Raw genomic sequence first — 24,669 nt, 5'->3', positions numbered from 1 at the left:
TGTCTCCTGCATTGCAGGCAGATTCTTTACCACTGAGTCACCAGGGAAGTACATATTTTAGTCATACTGGTACTCAATTATCTCCCAGATTCATAAAGCTCAAGATACCATTGCTAACTCATCCAGAAGTTGAGTTCCGTTCTCTCCATTTATGTAAATCTATGGGCTTCCTCGATAGCTCAGTAGATAAAGAATCTGCCTGCAATGCATGAGACATAGGAGTCTGGGTTTGATCTCTGGGTTGGGAAGATCCCCTAGAGAAGGAAATGGCACTATTCTTGCCTAAAAAATCCCATAGACAGAGGAACCTGGCAGGTTACAGTCCAATGGGTCTCAAAGAGTCAGACAACTAAGTGTACAAACATAACACCCATTCTTAAAGATCCAGCTAGTTTCACTGCCTTTTGTTCTTCCCCCAATTATTCCAACCTATGATGATCCTTCCTCTCTCCAACTTCCTCTGCACTTACTGTTCTAACATGGAAAAACTTGGTGTTTTTAAATTGTTGTTTACTTTAAAAATCTTTTGAATTGTGAAATATAATGCACACAGAACAGAGTACACAAAAGTGAAACACTCAATGACTTATCCCTAGGTGAATATTTATGAAATTTTCTCCAAGTAGAGAATCAGAAAACTGTTAGAAAAGCCCCTTCATGCTCTTTTCTAATCACTAACACTACCTCCTCCTCTACTTCTCACAAAAAGGTACCACTACCCTAACAAATATGGTAATCCCCTTTTCTGTATAATTTTACCACCTAAACATGTAACCCCAAGCACCATAGCTTAGTTTATTTTATATTTACCTTACTATCTGTATAATGCTATGCCATGCTTAATTGCTCAGTCGTGTCTGACTCTCTGCGACCCTGTGGACTATAGCCCACCGGGTTCCTCTGTCCATGGGGTTTTCCAGGCAAAAATACTGGAGTGGGTTGCCATTTCCTACTCCAGGGGATCTTCCCAACCCAGGGATCAAACCGTGCCTCCTGCACTGACAGGCAGATTCTTTACCACTAGCACCACCTGGGAAGCCCTGTATAATGCTAAGTGCATTAAATGTTAATTAAATAAATCAACAAGTGGTTTGAAAGATAAGAAAACAAGTTGAGCTGGAAATCAATGTAATATTTTTAGAGCTAGTTATGCTACTGGCATTTTGGAACAACTATTACAACTTTAATAAATCAGAAAGTTTGACTTCTCCTATTTTTGTACGCCTGAGGATTTATCATTTCTCATTCTTTTTGAGTCAACTGAAAGCTAAAAATTTATCAACTATCCCCCAAAATAAAATTAGAACAATTCAAAAGGTGGATATTATCTACCCATCTTTGTACAGTGTTTTACCAGTATATCTAACACCTACTATGATCATCTCTCTAAACAAGCTTCTTTATTTTTTTATCCTATTTCCTTAAGTTTATATTAACTATTATAAACTCAGAAACACAAGTTTCTGTGTCCAAAAGACAAATCCAAAGTAAGTTTCGCTATAGAACCGAAGCAAAAATTCTAGTATCTAGATTCAGCAGGAAATTAATCATTCCTATTCAAAACTAAACCAAACAAAACAGCTTTTTATATCTAAGTTCTTCTTTTATAGTCAGTGAATGTTTCTGCGGCACCGTGTAAACATCTCAAAGTCTTTATACCACCTAATCTTCAGACCTACTCTGACTTTGTCTTAGCGAGTCAGTTTTGCTTTCCCATTTATTTAACTTTTATAAAACTAGAGCCTCACCAACCTTCTCAGCAAACAGGAAAATATACTTCTAGGCAAGATTTTCTGGTATGTTTGTGTCTTGGCCAAGTACATATGGGCATGTCTCTAGTATTAGTTTTAACAATACACAGGCTATAATGTCTATAATGTCTTGTAATCTTGTTCAAGTTGGTAATTTGATGTGACAAAAAACAGAAGAGGAAAAAGTGATAGAGAAAAAATAAAATAGCATAATACAAAGTAAAACAAGGGTATTCTCAAGTTGAGGAGTCAGTGTAGTAAAGAAGAGATATTACTAGATGTATGTAGCCAATTCATTTCTATCTAAGGACAATTATCAAAGCCACATTTAGTGTTTTTTAAATATAAAGTAACATTTAAATTTGATGTTTTCAAAACTGAGGGCAATAATAAATATGCCTTTTTGGTATATACCAAAGTCTTCTTGAAAAGGAAGTAGATTGTTTAAAATATTACTTACATTATCTTTATAACCTCTTCATAAGGGAGGAAAGTGAAGGGAAAACACAATAAATAGTTAAATCACAAATGAAGGATAATGTATACTACTAGTAGAAAAGCGAAAAAAATATTTGATTATATCATAAGACTTGCTATCTCAAAACTAACCTCATTATAAAATAAATGTTCTATTAATAAGGGAAAAATTAGAAAAAAAGAGAAAGCTGCAATTAATTTTAAAATATCTTCTAAAATAATCTTCATCAATTGTTGATCTTTAACTTCTAAAGATCCACACAATGGAAGTTATTCTTACTGTATTATAAGAAACCTACCCATTATTTATTTTTGTAAGCAGCTAACCACACATGTTCCTTGTCTTTTCATTTAAAAGACTTTTCTCCCTAAAGCTCAAGAAGACTTCAATGTGTGTGGGTCCCCTTTCTTAGTTTAGTAAGAGGTCATTTCACCATCAATCTCACTTGGGAAACTAAAACACTTTACACTGTGTCTTAAAATTTTGGAGTAATTCTGTAATTACACTTCAAGTGATTATACTTCTGGATTTTACCTTCCAAGAATCAGCCATCCTCCCAGACTTCCCCATGCCCCAGATGGCTGAAGCACAATTCTAAGGCCAGTTTAGCATTAATGAAAATATTTTACCAGATACTTCTTAAAAACATTCCGATATTTAAGTCTTTGAGACAGCCAAGCAAACCGAACCGCATTACCTCTTTATCTTTTAGTCCCAGGAGCAACACTTCTTCCATAAGGGTGAGGCGGATATCCTTAGAGTCTCCAATGTCCTCATTGTCTTGATTTCGGTCTTGATTCATATCTTCCTCGCTTTCTACCTTCTTTTCAGAATTCTTCCCTACTTCAGTACGACGGGCCCGGTGAGTTAAGGTGGTCATTCTCACCTGTTTCTGGAGAGGGTGCTGAAAAAATATATGTATGCTTGTATAAATAAACATCTAAATGCATGCATACTAAAAATGTATACAGATAAGAAATATTTACAAACTTAAATGAGAAAGGAAGGAAGGAGTAACGACCAGAAAAAATTAGGTAGATAACACAGTATCTTTTCCAAAGTATAACAAGTTGAACTGCACTGGAAGCACTGACAAGAAATCCAATCAGTAATTCTAAAGACCAGGAGAAATGATATTGTTTTTTAAGCCTGCTGATTTCTTGTGCATAGCCTATAACCTAGGAGGGAATTTCCATTATTGTGATTCCTTTCACAAAATGGATTCTCCACAAGTTAAATAATATGGAACAGCAAAAAAATGTGAGCATCCAGCTTCAAAGAGCATACAGTAATTTATATATAATTTCTAAAAATATTCAACGATGCATTATAAAACACAAAAATTAGTAAAAAAAAAAAAAATTAAGAAAAACTAAATAGAAATACATGTTCTAATACTTCCTTCCCAAACCCAAATGACTCATTTCATGCAACCACTTTGGAGATCATCTGTCTAGAGAATAACACTCAGAATATCATGTATTGCATTTCCATATAGCTAAAAACTTTCATCTCTATTCTTAGGCTAATCATCTTGCAAATACATAAACAGGTGACAACAAAAAGTACCAGCAAGAGAATGTTAAAAGATTAGCAAATTCTTTCTCAAATACAAAAAAATCAGCCTTTTTATATCATGCACTATAGGTTTTTGCTTTTTTGCCTTTTCATACTGTTCATGGAGTTCATTTGGCCACCTGATGTGAAGAGCTGACTCACTGGAAAAGACCCTGATGGTGGGAAAGATTGAGGGCAAGAGGAGAAGGGGCCACAGAGAATTAGATGGTTGGATGGCATAACTGACTCAACAGACATGAGTTTGAGCAAACTCCAGGAGATGGTGAAGGGCAGGGAAGTATGGTGTGGTGCAGTTCATGGGATCGCAAAGAGCTGGACACGACTGAACGACTGACAACAACAGCCGTTTTAAAAATCTACAGTCAAGAAAAATTCCACTATCATGTGTGATAAAGTTTAAAGTTAGCATACTTCACATCAACCTAAATGCCAGTTCTTAAGGTGAAGTACAGTAAGTATTTTAAACCAGCAATTATTGAAAAGAATAGCTTTTTCAAGGTCAAAAGAGCACATTCAAGAGCCTCTGTGACTGGATCTCATTCTATCTTCTAGCAATATTTCCCATTACTCCAAATGTACTGTTAAGCCATTTCACAAACATGTCATGCCTTCCTTTGTAGAGGATGGAGTTCTCTCCCCCTTCCCTTCCTCTCTAAATTCTACTAATTCTTTGAAGTCTTACTGAGGACCCACTGTAAAGTCTTCAGGGAATCTGCTTTTCCATTACCCAGTGTCCCATGGCTAGGTCTTTTTCTCAGCTGTACTTTCAAACAACTTTATTTATACTTACTTCCTTTAAAGTATTTATTATAGTCTTTCTTTTGGTATGGCTGTCTCTCAACTGTAAACTTCTTGAGGGCAGGGATATTGTCTTCTTGGGTTTTTATATTCTCCATAGCAACTAACACAAATGTCTTTAACGTTGTAACTGCTCGACAAATATATACTGATTAAAATGAATACTCAGAAACGCATGAGAACATTTAAAACATAAATAAAGTGACTTACAAAAGATTCTTTGTTCAAGGCTGTATTTCAAATAATTCTTGGTGGGAGGCAGGCGTAGGAGTGAAAAAAGAAGAGAATCATGAAATAAATGCTTCTGGGCACTAACCCTATCTGGCACTGTGAATAGGGCTTATTTTCTAATCCAATCCAAGAAACTTAGTCTCTTCAGGGCGGAAAAAAAAAAAAAAAGGAGTGGGGATTCTCTTTGAAGAATTAATCATCCCTGGACATTTACTAGTTAAAAAGCCTATTAAAAAACAAACAAAAAAAACCGATGGCCCCCAAATTAAATATGAACCTCCTTCTCTCCATAAAGTAAAATATTTGGAGAGATTTTTTTTGGACGTTAGATGTTATTTCCCCCGTTACTTACCTGACGTTACTCCTGGGTTACAGCCAAACGCAGGTTGCAGCTTGCGCTCTATTTTATGGGGACATTTGTCCCCACCCCCACCAACTACCCCCGTCCTGCTAGGTGAAAAACTTCTCAGCCACGCAGAGAGAACAAACTTCCTGATCCTTCGATGCAGAGAAGGAATAACACATCAGCTTCCTCAGGATCACTAGGCAACCTACCTTGGTGTTTCTTCATTGGACCAATCAGAAACCTCCGAGGTTGAGCTCAGCCAATTAGAGCTTGCGAGGGGAGGCTCTCCCCCCAGCTATTGTGTTGCGCTCCAGACAAACACGACCAAAAGGAGGCAGGTTTGGGTTTAACCTGACAGCTGGTCAATCCAATGAAAGAAACTTGGTAGCGAGAGGAAAGAGGGCTGAGATCCCCACCCCCATTAAACCGGCCAATCAAAGCGTTTAGTGAGCTATCACCAGCTTCCGATCTACAAAGGTTTTTGTTGGGCAATCTCAGTGTAGCAGGTGTGTTCTGTAGCAGTGTATACTGGGACAATTAGGTGAGATGAGTTGGGATCCAATAAAGCTAAGAATACATAAGCATTTAAAAATTGGTTGTTTTCGACAATTAGCTTATCCCTAACTTTCCTGTTCCAGAAAAACCCGATCTGGGTCAGTTTGTGGACATTTATTTGGTTTACATTAAACAGGATAGGCACATTTCTACCACAGCATTCATACTAACATTTCCCATTACTGTTTCTCACTGGCAAGTTCATGGATAATGTATATTTTTTTAGAATATGGCTGCTGAAAATGCAAGAGGCAAACAGATTAAGTTTTAAGCCTTCCTTTTCTAGAGCACAGGAAATACTAAAGTCTAGAACCGGGTCCCAGGTTTCTCACTAAAGGCACAATATCTTTCACATTACCATCCAAAAGTTCTAGGAAGTGTGCTCAACTCTTGAAAAAAATATCTACCAAAATGATTTCAAAATTAGTGCCTAAACATTTTCTACTATTTAAATAAAAAGTAGAAGCCATGAAAGAGTCTAGATGCTGAACAATATTTTATTTATGCTGCCAAAAATGCTAGATTTTAAAATCAGTCATTTTGCCATGTAAAAATTATTTAAAAAGGTAAAACACCAATTTTAAATTGTACATTATATATTATCATGTTAATACACTGTGTCAAAGTACTGAAGACATTGTTTTAATAAGACAATTAACAGTGTGTTAAACTGTTTTAACAGGTAAAAAGTGAATTTCTAGAAAAATTTAATACAAAAATAAACATCATTTACTTCAAAAAATGGCTTTTAGAGGGCCTTAAAAAATTAATGTGTTTAAAGGAACTGTCTGCCAAAATGGGAGATACATCAATATCAAGAGGATAATTAATAGAATTATGACACTGGTACTTCTGTTTTTATACAGAAGTTCTCTTGAATTTGTCTCGGATAAGATTAAGGATCACAATATGATAGTCAGTTAAGGATTCATTTTAGTGTGCTGACTGCTTAAGACCATATATAAGTTTTCAGAGGTAGGACAAACACACCTTAAAATAGCAATATAGCGACCTTTAGTTTAAATGTTGTGAAGAACTCTGCAAACATGCAGAAAAAAAAATTTTTTATATACGCTCCTTCGGTTCACTAAACTTTCTTCTTTTTGGCACTGACTCCTGACTAGAAGAATCAAAGGGATGAAGGACCTGTCAAAAGAAAACAGTTACTAAGAATACTTTCCAGTTTAAATATCTTTAATTTTAGAGGGTTTTTTTATGTCTGAGTTTCCTTCTTCCCTTCCTTCTTCCCTCCCTCCATTTCTTCCTTTTCTTACTTTTAAAATTTTGTTATTTATATCTCCTAATGGCTGCTGAATACAGTTTTGCAAAGTATAAGGTTTTCATTAGGGATGCTGGAGTACTTAGAAGATTTGATATTATGTCCTCAAAATAGTAGAACTTCCCTGGTAGCTCAGTTGGTAAAAAATCTGCCCCCAATGCAGGCAACTGCCTTCAATGCAAGAGATCTGGGTTTGATCCCTGGGTTGGGAAGATCCCCTGGAGAGGAAATGGCAACCCACTCCAGTATTCTTGCCTGAGAAATCCCACGGACAGAGGAGCCTGGCAGGCTACAGTCCATGGGGTTGCAAATAGTTGGACATGAGTTAGCAACTGAACCACCAACTCAAAACAGTAAAATATTTTGAGGGGAGTGAGAAGAGTCGGACACGACTGAGCGACTGAACTGAATAATACTTAAAATTGTGGTTGAAAACATATAAATATTTATCTCAGAAATGACAAATACATCATCTGATTTGCTAAAATAAGGTTCCAAATATAATACAACTCGTTATAGAATTTAGGTCAGGAAAATTTTCTAAGAGGAGATGCTGTATTTTTAGAGAACATGTGGATTTAGTAACTTCACTTGTTTCTACTTCAGTTTTAATCTGTAGAAAGCTCAGATGAAATCTGTGGCCCAATTTTAATTCTACATAAATAAAATGGCCTGAGTATTCTTGTACTTTCATTTTTTCTTATTCTATTCATATTTTTCCTGATGATTTTTATTTTATACATTCCTCCAACTATTTCAAATCATTCATGGAATAAGACAGTAAATGTTTACATGGGAAAATTAATAAAACAATGTACCACATTTTATTTTAAAATGACCCAATTTTTTAGAATCGAATATATTTAAACAAGATCTGAAAACTAGAGCTTTGAGGTATATCCAGGGATATCATATTTATCATTAACTTAATCTACAGCAATAATATTCTGATACTTGCCATTTCATTCAACCTATATATTATTATAAGACTTACTGTTTTCCCAGATTCAAGCTGAGTTCTCTTCCGATTTGCCTTAGATTTTACTTGTTGATTTCCATTAGCCTCCACAAAGATAGAATAATTACCAATTGGTTATTTCTCAAAGAACAATTAGCATGATTGTTCAACCACAGGCAACTATATGCAGTTTTTTAAAAAAACTTTACTGAGATATAATTCAGATACATAAAATTCATCCATTTAAAATATACAAACTTCAGTGATTTTAAGTATATTCATAGAGTTGTGCAACCATCACAGCAGTCAATTTTAGAGCACTCTCATCCTCTAAAAGGCTTCCCAAGTGGCACTAGTGGTAAAAAAAAATCTGCTTGTTGATGCAGGAGACACAAAAGACCTGAATTTGATCCCTTAGTTGGGAAGATCCCCTTGGAGCAGGAAATGAGAACCCACTTCAGTATTCTTACCTGGAAAACTTCATGAACAGAGGACCCTGGTGGGCTACAGTTCATGAAACCCCAAAGAGCTGGACATGACTGAGCACACAATATATCCTCTAAAAAGAAATCCTGTACTCTTACAACTATCACTCCACTATTCCCTCATTCTTTCACCAGCATTAAGACTTTGTCTCTATAGAAATCCTTATTTTGGACTTTCATATAAATGGAACCATATAATGTTTTTGCATGTGTGTGTGTATGATTGGTTTCCTTCACTGAGCATAATGTTTTCAGGGTTCATCCAAGTTGTAGCATGGACTGATACTTCATTCCTTTTTACGGCTGAATAATAGTCTACTGTATGGATATACCACATTTGTTTATCCATTCATTTGTTAAGAACATTTAGGGTTTTCCCCCCATCTTTTGGCTATTGTGAATAATGCTACACATACAATTTTTAAAATGAATATTAGATGATGACAAGTTATTCATTTTCATAGTATTATCCTCCAAAAGTACATATTTATTTTCTGATGCTTGAAATGTACTTTTCAATAACTTCCTTACTATATATATTAAATATCTTCACTTCCTGCCTGTTTCTAACCATAATTCAGTCACTATTGACAAAATTAGGAGTACTTCGGTGGAGTAAAGGATAGTAAAGGATACTCATCTTAAATAGAAGCTGCCTAGAAATAACATTTTGCTGCTAGAGGTAGTAATTTTTGGGATTCTTTTATTTCTTGCTTGCCAGTTCTAACTTTCCATCAAGAATGTGGGAAAAAAAGGACACCTAAAAATGGCACTCTCATCAGTGGTGTTCTGGTAAATGTTTAACAACCAGTTCTCTGGGAGAAATAAATCCTGAGTTAAGGCATGGCCAACGGACTGGAAAAGGTCAGTTTTCATTCCAATTCCAAAGAAGGGCAATGCCAAAGAATATTCAAACCACGTACAATGTGCTCATTTCACATGCTAGCAAGGTAATCTTCAAAATCTTTCAAACTAGGCTTCAACAATACACGAACCAAGAACTTTCAGATGTACAAGCTGGATTAGGAAAAGGCAGAGGAACCAGAGATCAAATTGCCAACATCCCCTGGATCATAGGAAAAGCAAGGGAATTTCAGAAAAACATCTACTTCTGCTTCATTGACTATACCAAAGCCTTTGACTGTGTGGATCACAACAAACTACGGAGAACTCTTCAAGAGAAGGGGGTACCAGACCACCTCATGAGAAACCTGTATGCATGTCAAGAAGCAACAGTTAGAACTGGACATCAAACAATGCACTTCTTCAAAATTGGGAAAGGAGTATGTTAAGGCTATATATTGTTACCTGGCTTATTTAACTTATATGTAGAGTACATCATGTGAAATGCTGGGCTGAATGAAGCACAAGTTGGAATCAAGATTGCTGGGAGAAATATCAACAACCTCAGATATGCACATGATACTACCCTAATGGCAGAAAACAAACAGGAACTAGAGGGCCTCTTGATGAAGATGAAAGAGGAGAGTGAAAAGGCTGACTTAAAAGTCAACATTCAAAAAACTGACATCATGGCACCCAGTCCCATCACTTCATGGCAAATAGATGGGAAAAAATGAAACAGTGACAGATTTTTTTTCTTGGGCTCCAAAATCACTGCAGATGGTGACAGCAGCCATGAAATCAAAAGACATTTGCTCCTAGGAAGAAAAGCTACATCCAACCTAGACAGCATGGCATCACTTTATCGACAAAGGTCTGTCTAGTTAAAGCTATGGTTTTTCCAGTAGTCATGTATGGATGTGAGAGTTGGACCATAAAGAAGGCTGAGCACTGAAGACTTGATGCTTTCGAACTGTGGTGCTAGGGAAGATTCTTGAGAGTCCCTTGGACAGCAAGGAGATCAAACTAGTCAATCCTAAAGGAAATCAACCCTGAATATTCATTGGAAGGACTGATGCTAAGCTGAAGCTCCAATACTTTGGCCACCTGAAATGAAGAGCCGACTCGTTGGAAAAGATACCAATGCTGGGAAAGACTGAAGGCATGAGGAGAAGGCGATGACAGAGGATGAGATGGTTGGATGGCATCAACAACTCAATGGACATGAGTTTAGCAAACTCTGGGAGATGGTGAAGGACAGGAAGCCTTGGCATGCCACAATCCATGGGGTTGCAAAGAGTCAGACATGACTGTGCAACTGAACAACAACAATGCTGTGAATACTTTCATTATGTTCAGTTTCAAGGTAGGTAGGAAAAACATAATGTCACTGAATGAAGAGGGGGAAAGAAATCCTCCAGCATACCACTGTTAGAGTGTGCCATTTGTTTCCTAACTTTGGATATCTTTTTTTTGCTGAGCTGTACAGCGCGTGGGATCTTAGCTACCTGACCGTGGATTGAACCTGTGCCCCTGCAGCAAAAGCATGGAGTAATAACCACCGGCCTGCCAGGGAATTCCCTGATATAATAGCTCATATATTTTATAGAATGCTTTTTATTCACCTTTGAACCTTGGAGAGTAACTTAAAAGACCTAAAACAAAATATAAACCTCTATTTGCATACATGCTAAGTTGCCTCAGTTGTGTCCTCCTCTGTGACTCTATGGACCACAGTCTACCAGGCTCCCCTGTTCATGGGATCCTCCAGGCAAGAATACTGGAGTGGGTTGCCACTTCCCACTCCAGGGGATCTTCCCGACCCAAGGATGGAACTCGTGTTCTCTTGCGTCTCCTGCATTGGCAAATGGGTTCTCTACCACTAGTGTCACCTGGGAAGCCCAAATCTCAGTTTAGTACAACTCAGATAAAAAACTAAAATAAAGTAGTGGTGTTTTTTCTTTAAAATATTAGATTCCCTTTATGTAAGATATGTATGTATATATACTTCAATGTATAATTATTTTTAATGTCTTATTAATAAGATAACCTACTCACAAGATAGAACATGGGAACACTTTAGCATTCCCGGGAATTTCCTGGGAGTCTGGGAATAGAGGAGGGTAGTGTCACTATCCTGAGGAAGTCTGGAGGACAGTGTCACTTCTCAAAGCTCCTCTGCATTTCCCTCTCCACTGCACCTTCAGTGAAATTAACCATTCTTTCCTTTGTGTCTCTGTAGCCTATTCTGATTGCTATCATAGTGCTGTATCACTGCTTGTTTACCTCAAATTACTAAACTTTAAGCTAAGAGCATATTATATTTCCAGTACCTAGTAAAGTGACACATATTAATAGTATGTGCTTACTAAATGTTGGTCCAATAAATGAAGTATTCAAAGCAAAATAAACTCAACTACGGGGAAAATTACAAGGTTAGAATGAAATCAAATCTAAAGAGATGCCTTTACCATTTTATTCTGAAAAATTTTTCCACTTCTTGTTTTGCTTTCAGACACATCAAGCTCAGATGTTTTACTGACTAACTGTTCAACCTAGAAAAGAAAATAATTACATGAAACCACTAAAACAATACAAGAGAAGCTTTTCATAATAATGGGGGCCAAAAACTCAATCACATAAAATTTAGGGTCTTGCTATTTTGAGTTAATTAAAGTCAATAATTTTGTGTTGATTCTTACTGTCATAAAAAGTACAAAGGTAAAGATACTGAAACTGACTCTGTACACTGTACATTGACCATTCACTCAATTGAGAAAGATTGAAATTATCACTAGATACCACTCTTTCAGAAGATAAGAACTTCAGCCCACACCCACTGGAGAAGGGCTGTGCAGAAGGTAGGCAATCATCAGCCCCATTATTTTCAGGTTGATTTTTTCTAAATGTTATTTCAGGATTTTACTATATATAGAAAACAAAATTAAACATGTTCTGCTCCAAGGCAACAAAAATGTATTATACACTCCATTTGCAAATACAAAGGTGGTTGATTTAAATTAATAATTGCTTAAGATACTATTTACCTCTGAAATTCTGAGATTCTTTGAACAGTATTTAGGTTTATTCCTAAACAAATCAAACAATAATGCACTCAAAACTTTTCAACATATAATTCCCAAATTTTGTTAGTAAGCATTCTTAATAACTAATTTTCATCTAAAATACCTAGAATATAAGAAAATCTGAGAAATAATCAGATAAGCATATAAGAATCTGTCTTTTGAAAAAATTCAAGTTAAAAATAAGATAAAACTATGAAGTTTATACCTGAGAATGAGAAACTGAAAAATCTGGACTTCCTTTAGATTTCATTTCATCTTCCTCACAAACCAAACCTGCTTCTGTTAAGAAAATAAATAAAAGAGTTAAAATGGTATAAAATTGAACTGGAAATGAATTAATTTACATTTTCATTAACTTCTCACCTCTATGTACAGAACAGCCAGGGTTTTTTTCCTGCTCTTCCATTTTAGTTTCAGTGTCAAACTCATCCTACATAATGACATGAAGGAAAAAAATGGACACATTCCAAAAAGAAATTAAAGCAACTGGGTAGTATTTATTAACGAGCTTGTTTTACATGAAGGTTAAATATAATATAACACTACAATGACCTCACGCTTTTTGCAAATAAAGTGGTCTTATACTTATTATAAGGCAGCTTATTTATCCAAAGTATAAAATCCTACTTTTCTTTACTTTGCAAGATTGCTTTAAGGTAGACAGTAAAAATACACAACTTTCTGAAAAATGTATGATAATTCTAAGAACCCCAGATCTTACTATCATTTGAGAGCACTGAATTAGACATGGTAACACAATAAGCTACAACTTCCGTAGCGCTGAAATTTTTGTATAGATACTAGTATAAACTCTGAACCCTCTTCAGGGAGTTGGGCAAGGATAAGCAGTTATGGTATGACATAAAAAGACATATAAAGTATGCCTACTTTATTATTCCCCTTGTGACATACGTCAAAGAGCTTTAAATATTTTAAAGAATGCTTCATAAATCCCAGCCATTTTTGTTTATAAAGCAAGACTGGCATTTAGGTTTTAGGAAGACGATTCCTTCTTGACTGAACTGGTTGAAAATTGAGTTTTCTATTTGTAAGGATTTGGCTACAGAGCCTAAAACAGAATAGTTAGTCCCTATCATAAGAACTGTGATCATAATTTAGAATAAAATAAGAGAAAACCACAAAGGTGAGATTAAAGAACAAACAATAATGATGAAAGATTTTCTGGGAATGAGGCTGTAATTTAAAAAAAATCTTTTTTAAATAGTTCAATTCATCCATCCATTCAACCAATATTGAGAATACATTCTGACTCTAAATGCTAGGTACAGAAGAAATACAAAGCTGAATAAGACACTTTTCCTGACTTCCAGGAACTTCCAAGCTCCTTCAGGACACTGATTTTCAGGCCCTGAAGAAATTCAACCACAGGCTTACATGAGCACTTAATAAGGGTGTTGAAGAAAAGATTTCAGCATTAGTCTGGGTGACTGGAGTCATTCAGTGGTTTTCTTTTCTTTTTTTGAACCCAGACCCAGATAGTGAAAGTGCCAAGTCCTAACCACGGGACCACCAGGGGATTCCATGGTTTTCAAATTATGCTCCAGACAAAGGGGTTTTCTTAAGAGTCCACCATGAGGGTAGGTGAGACGGTGAATGGCTGGGCCTCTAGGACCATTCCCTACTTCATTCACAATAGTTGTGCTTTTAAATTTCTGAGAATAATATTCTTCGCACCCACGTGAAAAGTTTTAAAACCACAAGCCTAAACCTTCTTTATGGTACCTTTCAAACTTGAGTTTATGGTGATAATAAGTATTTATAGCTATTGAAGTACTCAGAATTCAATAAAACATTCATTACTACTGTACTTTGTAACTCCTTAAGTATACTTACACTTATGTAATGCTCCTGGTCATCTTCTAAATCATCTTTGTCTGTAAGAATTTTTTGAAGTGGTGTTTTTAATTGTTTTGGTGATAATATACCTGAACCAATGTTTTCCATTCGTTCCCTCTCAGTGGTCACTTTTACTTTGAAGGTGTGAAAAGGTGTTGGTACTTCTCCCACATTTAAGTACATAGGCTCCCCTTCAAATATCACTCCTTCACAATCACCATCCTTAAAACCAGGAGGCTGGTAATCTGGGGGTGTAACTGCAGAAAAGTAAGTATAAACTATGTCGTTCATGAAATTGAAGAAAATATATTAATTTTTTATTATAGAATATACTGCATATTAAAGAAGTTTTAAATAGTATAGAAGGACATACAATAATAAGTAAAATGCAGTCTCCTACTATCTCCAAGTTCCTATTTTATTCCTTAAAGGTAAACTTTTTTCCTTACACTTGACTAGCTATGTGACTTGAAGAAACTATTTGTCATTCTTGATTCAGTTTCCTCATCTGTCAAGAGGGGAAAATACTAGTACCAACCTCATAGGGTAACTGTGGTATTGAAGTCTATAAAATGATCAGAACAGAACTGACACAGAGGAAGTATTCACTAAATGTTAGTTATTATTGTTGATGCTTTGTGTTCTTCTAGAAGATACTATGCATGTTATATATATATATAGTCTTAAAAAACACAAATGAAGTCATAGTCTTCTGTACCTAGCTGCTTTTAACATCACTTTTAAATCTGCTTTAATATTTTTTGGATAATAATTTATCAGCACATTCTTTTAAATAGCTTGCACAGCATTCTATTATATAGATACACTATAATTTACTTACTCAATCCTCCAATAAAGAACATTCAATGTTAAATTTCCAGTTTGTTTCCATTTAACAAATGCAATAATGCATAAACATATAACCTTGCATATTTGTCTTTGTATATTCCCAAGATACTTTCCTAGCTACAGAATTTCAGGATTAAAGAAAATTTAATATTTTAAATATTTTAAAGAGAATTTAAAATTTTTATATTGCCAAATAGTCCTCTTAAAATGTTATATGGCACATTAATGGTTACATTCCATCAAGAGTATACAAAAGTGCTTGCTTTCCCCTACATCCCTGCCAATAATGATTTTATAAGTTGTATGATCTGGTAAGTCATTGCTTCATTTCTTTAGTTATGAATGAGGCTGAGCTTCAAATGGACATGTTCTTATAACTGGAGAAGTGTACGTTTTTTTCAAATACCAACATGAAATATAAATTTTATAATTAAAACATTATATATATAAAAAAATTTAGGTGCCTAAAAATATTTGGGATGGAAACCAACTGTTTTATTAATAAGAAAATATACAGGTACCAACTAAAACAGGATGATCTGGAAATAGTACCTTCATCGTAGTAAAAAAGTTTCATGGTCAAACAAACATCATTAGGTAAAGGTCCCAGATTTTGCATTAGAATATAAATCTTGCGAATGAGAAGAATACTTGCTTTCTTGGTGTCAGCAGATGACATGTTAGGTTCACTGCTTTGGTTTTTACTAGAAGAGAATCACACAGTTTCTTTTATGACATCCATGGCTTCTAATAACATAACTTCATGTTTTACTACTTAAGATTCTTATTCTTATTAATGTATCAAGTTGTTAAAAGTTACAATTTCATGCGTTTAATACCACTATTATAAAAAATTTAATATCATTGTTAATATTATAATTCTAAACTAATTTACATGTTAATACACATTTTATGTAAGACGTTTTTAAAGGAAACAAATGATGAATTTTATTGTATTTCTAATCACATAGGCATACAATAGATTTCCTACTCTTTGGCTCTGTTTCACAATTAAAATATATACAATTATCTGTAGAATTCTGGCTTGCAGCCACTCCAAAGATATTTTGTATCTTTGATAGTACATTAGGGATGTTCGAGAATTTCAGAATTATTTCTAAAGTTTAGCTATACAGTATTATTATGAATAAGTGGTAATCTGCAATATGAAGAGAGAACTATAGAATAATAATTACCTTGTGAAGTCCATGACTGGTCCATTACTGGTGTACTTGAATTTAAATTGGTAACATTCTGAAATTGTCTAAAATAGAAAATATCATAGTTATGAATCTGATATATAATACTGGTGGCTATCACGATGGTGTGATCACTCACCTAGAGCCAGACATCCTGGAATGTGAAGTCAAGTGGGCCTTAGAAAGCATCACTACAAACAAAGCTAGTGGAGGTGATGGAAGTCCAGTTGAGCTATTTCAAATCCTGAAAGATGATGCTGTGAAAGTGCTACACTCAATATGCCAACAAATTTGGGAAACTCAGCAGTGGCCACAGGACTCGAAAAGGGCAGTTTTCATTCTAATCACAAAGAAAGGCAATGCCAAAGAATGCTCAAACTACCGCACAATTGCACTCATCTCACACGCTAGTAAAGTAATGCTCAAAATTCTCCAAACCAGGCTTCAGCAATACATGAACCATGAACTTCCAGATGTTCAAGATGGTTTTAGAAAAGGCAGAGGAACCAGAGATCAAATTGCCAACATCTGCTGGATCATTGAAATAGCTAGAGAGTTCCAGAAAAACATCTATTTCTGCTTTATTGACTATCCCAAAGCCTCTGACTGTGTGGATCACAATAAACTGTGGAAAATTCTGAAAGAGATGGGTCAGACCACCTGAACTGCCTCTTGAGAAACCTGAATGCAGGTCGGGAAGCAACAGCTAGAACTGGACATGGAACAACAGACTGGTTCCAAATAGAAAAAAGGAGTACGTCAAGGCTGTTTATTGTCACCCTGCTTATTTAACTTATATGCAGAGTACATCATGAGAAATACTGGGCTGGAGGAAGCACAAGATGGAATCAAGATTTCTGGGAGAAATATCAATAACCTCAGATATGCAGATGACACCGCCCTTATGGCAGAAAGTGAAGAAGAACTAAAGAGCCTCTTGATGAAAGTGAAAGAGGAGAGTGAAAAAGTTGGCTTAAAGCTCAACATTCAGAAAACTAAGATCATGGCATCTGGTCCCATCACTTCATGGCAGATAGATGGGGAAACAGTGGAAACAGTGGAAACAGTGGCTGACTTTATTTTTCTGGGCTCCAAAATCACTGCAGATGGTGATTGCAGCCATGAAATTAAAAGACACTTACTCCTTGGAATGAAAGTTACGATCAACTTAGACAGCATATTAAAAAGCAGAGACATTACTTTGTCAACAAAGGTCCATCTAGTCAAGGCTATGGTTTTTCCAGTGGTCATGTATGGATGTGAGAGTTGGATTACAAAGAAAACTGAGCACCAAAGAACTGATGCTTTTGAAGTGTGGTGTTGGAGAAGACTCTTGAGAGTCCCTTGGGCTGCAAGGAGATCCAACCAGTCCATCCTAAAGGAGATCAGTCCTGGGTGTTCATTGGAAGGACTGATGTTGAAGCTGAAACTCCAGTACTTTGGCCACCTGATGTGAAGAGCTGACTCATTGGAAAAGACCCTGATGCTGGGAAAGATTGAAGGCAGGAGGAGAAGGGGACGACAGAGGATAAGATGGCTGGATGGCTGGATGGCATCACTGACTCGATGGACATGGGTTTGGGTGGACTCCGGGAGTTGGTGATGGACAGGGAGGCCTGGCATGCTGCAGTTTATGGGGTCGCAAAGAGTCAGACACAACTGAGTGACTGAACTGAACTGAACTGGTGGCTAAGTAGCTATGTATAGATTTTTTTATGTCTCACCATTTAATAATTATTTCTGCATGATAATCCGTATTCATCCATTGAAACTTTCCAATCCTAAATAGTCAATTCCAGGGCCTGGGATTTGGGACTTCAGTGCCGGTAAGATACTTATTCCCCACTCACTGCAATTTATGTTTTACATACCAGAGGGAAGGAACTCCTTAATAGGCAGGTAAGGGAGGTAGCACATCTTTTCCACTAACAGAATGGTTAAGCACAGGACTTAAATCCTTACTATATGGTAAGCACAAGCATTACTATAAACAAAGCTAGTGGAGGTGATGAAATTCCAGTTGAGCTATTTCAAATCATAAAAGATGCTGCTCCTAAAGTACTGCACTCAATATGCCAGCAAATTTGGAAAACTCAGCAGTAGCCACAGGCCTGGAAAAGATCAGTTTTCATTCCAATTCCAAAGAACAGCAATGCCAAAGAATGTTCAAACTTCTATACAGTTGCACTTATTTTACGTGCTAGCAAGTAATGTTCAAAATCCTTCAAGCTAGGCTTCAACAATACATGTACTGGGAACTTCCAGATGTACAAGCTGGATTTAGAAAAGGCAGAAAAGAATTTAGAAAAGGCTCCAGGTGCGTGGACTCAGAAGTTGTGTAGCACTGGCCTAGTAGCTCCAGGGCATATAGGATCCTCCTAACCCAGGGATCAAACCTGTGTCCCTTGCATTGGCAGGCGGATTCCTAACCACTAGATCAGCAGGGAAGTATACCGTTTTGTTTCTCTGGTTTTCCCTTTCACTTCTTATAACCCTTTCTTTAATTGTCAGATGAACAGGTAGATGTGACTGGATTAGGGTTTATAGTCAAAGATCAAGGATTAGTATCTTATTTTTCTAAAACTCAACTCCTTTTATAATTCTATAAAAAGAATACCGTTAAAAATAAGAACACTGTAAAAGATCAGAAGTCAGGAGATTTAGGTTATTTCTAATGGTTTGTATCTTTCTGGCCTTGAATCAGTCACACAAATCTCCCTTGTAGTTAAGGACGTTAATCTGTTTAAGGGTGGACACGCCTTGTCTTAACTCAGAAGTCTTTATGAAGTTCAAATGTGAAAATGTATGTGAAAGTGCATTGACAAAAGTACAATTAAAGCATTAGAAACTATTATACTTTTATGTTACTTATAGATATCAGAGGCATTATGTTTCTTTACTAACTTAAACATACCTGAGGGTCTTCTGGATTGGTGTACACCTATTTAAAAACAATTTACAACTGAGTTATTTAAGTTACATATAAGGAGAACTAAACTGGATATTTTGATTAAAATATTAAATGAATTCAGTAAAGCAAAATACAGAACAACCCACCCCCCCACAACAAAATTACTTTTTTCCAATGAACAGATCAGTGGTTTGTATCAAATCATATAATAAATAGATGGTTTCAGCATTATTTAATTAAGCAATGCTGAATTTAACAGTCTTTTATAAGGAACATACAATTTAAAAATACTTACAGCTAGAACAACCATCCTCAGCTGAAATATAACAAAGAACAAAAATCTTATTTTTATTCTATATTTTTGCATGATGGATCATAAGAATTATTTGTCCTATTTCAACATTTATTCCTAATGAAAATAATCTCACAAAAAACAAACTTCGTTTGTTGCAGGTAAAGCGGTATCTCAAATATCCTTCCCTATTCCCCCAAATATTTATTTCTAGTTATCTTATTGAAAGTCAAAATTTCTATCACTGACTTAAGCAAATGAGGCATTACTGCCAGTTAAAAGGAAAATACATATTGTGAAATAACTCATTAAATCTTACCCAATATGAGAACTGGTTTTGAGAAAAACAGTTCAGGGCCCTGCTCATTGAGTAAAGGGAAGAGACTTTGGGGCCTAACAGAATAGAGAATCACAGGAAATCATTCACTCTAGTAATCTGCCAAAATCCAAGTCACCCTTAATTTGGATCTTTTCCTTATACTCCAGAACCAATCTATCAACAATCCAATCAGTTCTGTCAGATACATCCTGAATCTTTTCATTTTTTTTCCTTTGTCATCCTGGTCTATATGTGTGTGTGCTCAGTTGCTTCAGCCCGTGTCTGACTCTGGGCAACCCTATGGACTGTAGCCTGCCTGGCTCCTCTGTCCATGAGATTCTCCAGACAAGAATACCAGAGTGGGTTGCCACGCCCTCCTCTGGGGAATCTTCCTGACCCAAGGATCAAACCTGGGTCTCCTGCATTGTGGGAGGATTCTTTACCACTGAGCCACCAGCAAAGCCCCATCCTGGTCTAAGACACCATTATTTTTCATCAGTACTTCTGTAATGGATTAAGTGTTATTGACCTTAATTACAATCTTTTTCTCCTTTGATGGCATATTTTCTAAATAGCAAAGTGATTTTTCTTTTAATTTAAAATATAAATCTAATGATGATACATTTCTACTCAAATCTTTCAAGTGGCTTTTATTGTACCTAAAATAAAGTCCAAGCTCTACCTACTCAGCCCTGAATGCTCTGGCCCTGGCTCTCCACAGGTTCATCTCCTGCCACTCTCTTGCTCTGCTCATCACACTCCAATCATTCTGGCCTTCTTTTTTTTCCTTGAACTGGCCAAATTCCCCTCCAACTCTTTGCATTTGCTGCTCTGACAGGAATATTCTCCCAATATCAATGCCTAACTGGTTTCCTCTAATTCAAGTCTCAGCTTAAGTATCACCTTCTCAGAGAAGCTCTTCAGACTACCTACCCAATCTAAAGTTACACCACCTCTCCATTTGCCACATTCTTTTTCTTAAAATGTTAATGGCATCTAACACAATTGGATGTTATCTAATCTCCTTGTTTTATTGGCTGTTTTCCCATTATAGAAGAGGCCCTCTTTGTCTTGTTGACCATTTTAACTTACCAGCTCCTACCTAGAATATATGTGCCTAGCACAGAACAGGCACTCATTTAATGAATATTAAAAACATAATGTCTTAATGAAGAAGGCTGGTGACCATGGATAAAATTTTATCTTTTTCATAATTTTTTAGAGTTAGATTTGCTTTGTTGATATAAATGTAAGCTCAGTAAGTATATATAAAACCTTGTCACAGTTTAACCTAGACTACATGTAAGTTTATTTTTAAATTCTCATGAAGAATAATTTATTACATTATTAGTATAAATATGATTTTAGAAGGCATGTGAAACTAATGAAAGAACTATTTCAAAGGATGTTTTAATTCATTAAGTTTTTATAAGTTAATATATCTTATTAATGCAAATGGGGCTTCCCAGGTGGTGCTAGTGGTAAAGAACCCATTTGCCAGTACAGGTGAGATGCCAGATACAGGTTCAGTCCCTGGATGGGGAAGATCTCCTGGAGAAGGGTATGGCAAATGAGTGCTAATAATCAAAACTGGCTTGTCAAAATTTGTTAAGTAGTAATTCTGTTAGCTTTAAGTGAGTTGAATATGAATCTTTAAAATATTCAAACTTTTACCTTTGGGCTGGCCTATACCCAAGTTAGTTTAAATTAATCTTTTACTATATGGTAACTGTTTTACATTTGTAGAATATAAACTATGAAAAAAGAATAAAGAGATATTGACTTACATATTTTTTGTGTAAAGCATCATAGCATCCTAACATCCTAAAAAATAAATAAGGATTCATTTTTAGACTGAATTCACTTCCAGAAAATAGTTCTTTTAATGTCTCATTATCTCATTACTAATACACAATTATTATTAATAATGAAGCTCCCTTATTTACTAGCTTAAACAATAAAACAAAACAATGTGGCAGAAATATAAAATGTCAATAGGGGATTGAAAAAAAGGAAGACAGAGGAACAAAAATAGGAAAATTAAGCCTGCTCACATGGAGCATGAAATAAAGAAAAATTTAATGCAAAAATCCAAAAATCTGCAGAAGTGGTATCCAGCATAAAAGGGGGAAATCACTAAAACTGGGTTAAACACTTAAATGTATACAAGGTACCAAAAAAATATTTAAGAAAAATAATTTTCTTTCATTATTTATTTTACTTACCACTTCACTAACTGTGTAGATCCTGGACAATTTTTATCTTCTCTCAGAATTTTGACACAAAGATCTAAATACAAAAGTAAGGATACAGAGATACTTAAGATTAGTAAGCATCAAAAAACTTAAATGAAGATTATTTTCTTCAGTTGTATATTACAGGTTTATTATTAACAGCAATGAACTTCCAGATGATTGATGTTAATAAAATTAAAGAAAGAAAGGTTGCATGGAAACAAATCATCTTTTTATCCTTATTATAAAATAGCATCATAATCGCCTAGGATGAATGTTGGTGGAGATAAAAAAATTTCCATTTTAAAAGATATAGAACACTTAGATACAATGTTTTCATGAAATTGTCATCTAAGATTCTTAGAAAATTTGCTCTGGCCCCTTATCCCAATTAAATACTTGCAAAAGGCCAAGAAGTTAAAAGGCTATCAGACAGAGCCCTGCAAGGAAGCAATTAGTAATACAGTGGAAAGGACTAAGATCAGTCAGTCTCAGGTTTCATATGTGAAAAACATGAATAGTATCTAACTTATAGGCCTGTAATATGAACTAACAAGATATCACACATTAACATGGTGCTTAACATATTGCCAACAAAGTTGGTGAACAATATAAGGTACACATTACATGATGTATGGTAAATCATTATTATAGTATAAAATGGCTGTATTACTTTTACTTCTTTAAAATAACACAAGAAAATACACTACCACTGTAGGAGACTATAAGCAATAGGATATTTTTACCTATTTATTTCATCATTATAAGAGTAATGTCAGGTGATATTATACTTGAGAGATTGAGGGAAAATTTTATGATTAAGTGCTTTCAAAGGTATTGAATATACTTTGAAAAATCACTAATATGTCCACACAAAAATTTGTATATAATTGTGGCATTATTTGAAAAGCCAAAAGTGGAAACAACCCAAATATTCATCAACTGGTAGTAGATAAATAAAATGTGGTATATTCACATAATGGAATATTATTCGGCAAAAAAAAACGGCAGTAATCCAAGCTACAAAATGAATGAAACTTAAAAACATTATGTCAAGTGAAAGAAGCCAATTACAAAGGACCACATATTACATTATTTCATTTATTTATATGTTTAGAATAGGGAACAGAGAAGGCAATGGCACCCCACTCCAGTACTCTTGCCTGGAAAATCCCATGGACGGAGGAGCCTGGAAGGCTGCAGTCCATAGAGTCGCTGAGGGTTTGGACACACTGAGCGACTTCACTTTCACCTTTCACTTTCATGTACTGGAGAAGGAAACGGCAACCCACTCCAGTGTTCTTGCCTGGAGAATCCCGGGGACAGGGGAGCCTGGTGGGCTGCTGTCTATGGGGTCGCACAGAGTCGGACACGGCTGACACGACTTAGCAGCAGCAGCAGCAGTGGTGAATATACCCAGAATCAATGAATTCTGCACTTTAAATCAGTGAATTGTTGGATATGCAAATCATATCTCAATACAGCTGCTATTATAAAAACAAACCCTTTAAGTAAAAAATTACCATTTTAGAGCAAGTCAAACTAAAAAATAACATGTTTAAAGAAAGTTTTAAAATAAACATTATGTTACCATCTAGATATCTTGTTCCATAAGCACATTCTGGAAATATTCCTCTCAAATATGTGATGCAGGATACTGAAACTGCTAGGAGCCTCTTCACTAACACTAAAGACTGCTGCTCAGTTGATATCCTATTAGGAAATATCAGTGCACTCTAAAATTCAAGGGAAAGTAAAAACATTTTATTTAGCTTTACTAAAAACACAATCTTGGAGAGAGGAGGGAGGGGGGTTCAGGATGGGGAACACGTGTATACCTGTGGCGGATTCATGTTGATATATGGCAAAACCAATGCAATATTGTAAAGTAATTAACCTCCAATTAAAATAAATAAATATTAAAAAAAATAAAAATACAGTCTTCTTGAACTTAAAGTAGATCTAATATTTTTGCATAAACATGGTACTTCTCCAAAATTCTTAACCATGGTGGTTAGAATCCCCAGAAAATCAGGATGGCTTCTACACTGTGAGGGAGTTTCCAGGGTGGCAGTCTAAAGGTAACAGGCAAAAACTGCTTAAATATCATCAGAAATCCCCTTGTAGGTTAACTGCATAACGCATGGATAGATAGCACTGACTTTTCTATCTAATTTTTTCCTTCTTTTCTCTTTAGTCACTTACTGGGTTTAACACAGACTGGTAACTGTAATGCAAGATATGTGAAGAGAAGACAATTTTATATCTGTGGGGCATAAAAATTCATGTTCTAGGAGAGGACTAATATTAGCGATAATTTCATCAAGGCAACGTAATAGCATTCACTGATACCTGATAATGCAAGCTGAATTTGAAGCGGCAATTTAATTCAATGCATCAAGCATCCAATAAAATTCTCCATTAATTCAAATTAGTTCAGCAAATATCTATATTTCTTACAACATGGAGTTTACTGGCATCATTAAACTCTCAAAGGTTCAACTTTTTCAAACATAAAAATACTTGATAATTCAAGAAACAATAAAATTAGCTAAATTAAAATATATTAAAATACAAGAAATCATACCATGGAAGTTCTCTGTAATTGTGCAGTGGCCAT

General features: G+C 35.4%; 2 protein-coding genes across 3 annotated transcripts in view; both read right to left on the bottom strand.

The window, feature by feature from the left end:
* The window catches only part of GOLPH3L (golgi phosphoprotein 3 like), a 45,369-nt gene extending 40,008 nt beyond the window's left edge, over positions 1-5,361 (bottom strand). Inside the window, exons 1-2 of one of the 2 annotated variants that reach the window (XM_052637121.1) lie at positions 5,189-5,361; positions 2,927-3,133 (exon numbers count right to left, since the gene is read on the bottom strand). In XM_052637121.1, coding sequence (XP_052493081.1) covers positions 2,927-3,109 — 183 coding nt within the window. In that variant the 5' untranslated portion in view covers positions 3,110-3,133; positions 5,189-5,361. The remainder of the gene's footprint in view (positions 1-2,926; positions 3,134-5,188) is intronic. The other variant, XM_052637122.1, reaches the window with a different exon arrangement.
* A 1,441-nt stretch (positions 5,362-6,802) lies between these two features.
* HORMAD1 (HORMA domain containing 1) lies at positions 6,803-24,669 on the bottom strand. The gene is made up of 14 exons (XM_052637864.1): positions 24,637-24,669; positions 23,641-23,785; positions 22,041-22,104; positions 21,603-21,639; positions 19,500-19,520; positions 19,208-19,234; positions 16,291-16,358; positions 15,647-15,798; positions 14,243-14,502; positions 12,752-12,818; positions 12,594-12,667; positions 11,774-11,857; positions 8,011-8,079; positions 6,803-6,883 (listed from the first exon to the last, which is right to left on the bottom strand). The coding sequence occupies exons 1-14, from the start codon at positions 24,667-24,669 to the stop codon at positions 6,803-6,805; spliced, it is 1,182 nt and encodes a 393-aa protein (XP_052493824.1).

Source organism: Budorcas taxicolor, chromosome 3 (assembly GCF_023091745.1).
Source record: "Budorcas taxicolor isolate Tak-1 chromosome 3, Takin1.1, whole genome shotgun sequence".
Classification (NCBI taxonomy): domain Eukaryota; kingdom Metazoa; phylum Chordata; class Mammalia; order Artiodactyla; family Bovidae; genus Budorcas; species Budorcas taxicolor.
This window is presented reverse-complemented; position numbering and strand designations above follow the sequence as displayed.

Bases quoted from the DNA above. Each gene is read 5' to 3' on its own strand.
- HORMAD1 (XM_052637864.1), bottom strand. From the start codon at position 24,669: ATGGCCACTGCACAATTACAGAGAACTTCCATG. The intron at 19,521-21,602 runs GTAAGTCAATAT...GTTATATTTCAG, and splicing joins ATGCTTTACACAAAAAATAT to CTGAGGATGGTTGTTCTAGC. The intron at 19,235-19,499 runs GTAAGTATTTTT...GTTTTTAAATAG, and splicing joins TGAGGATGGTTGTTCTAGCT to GTGTACACCAATCCAGAAGA.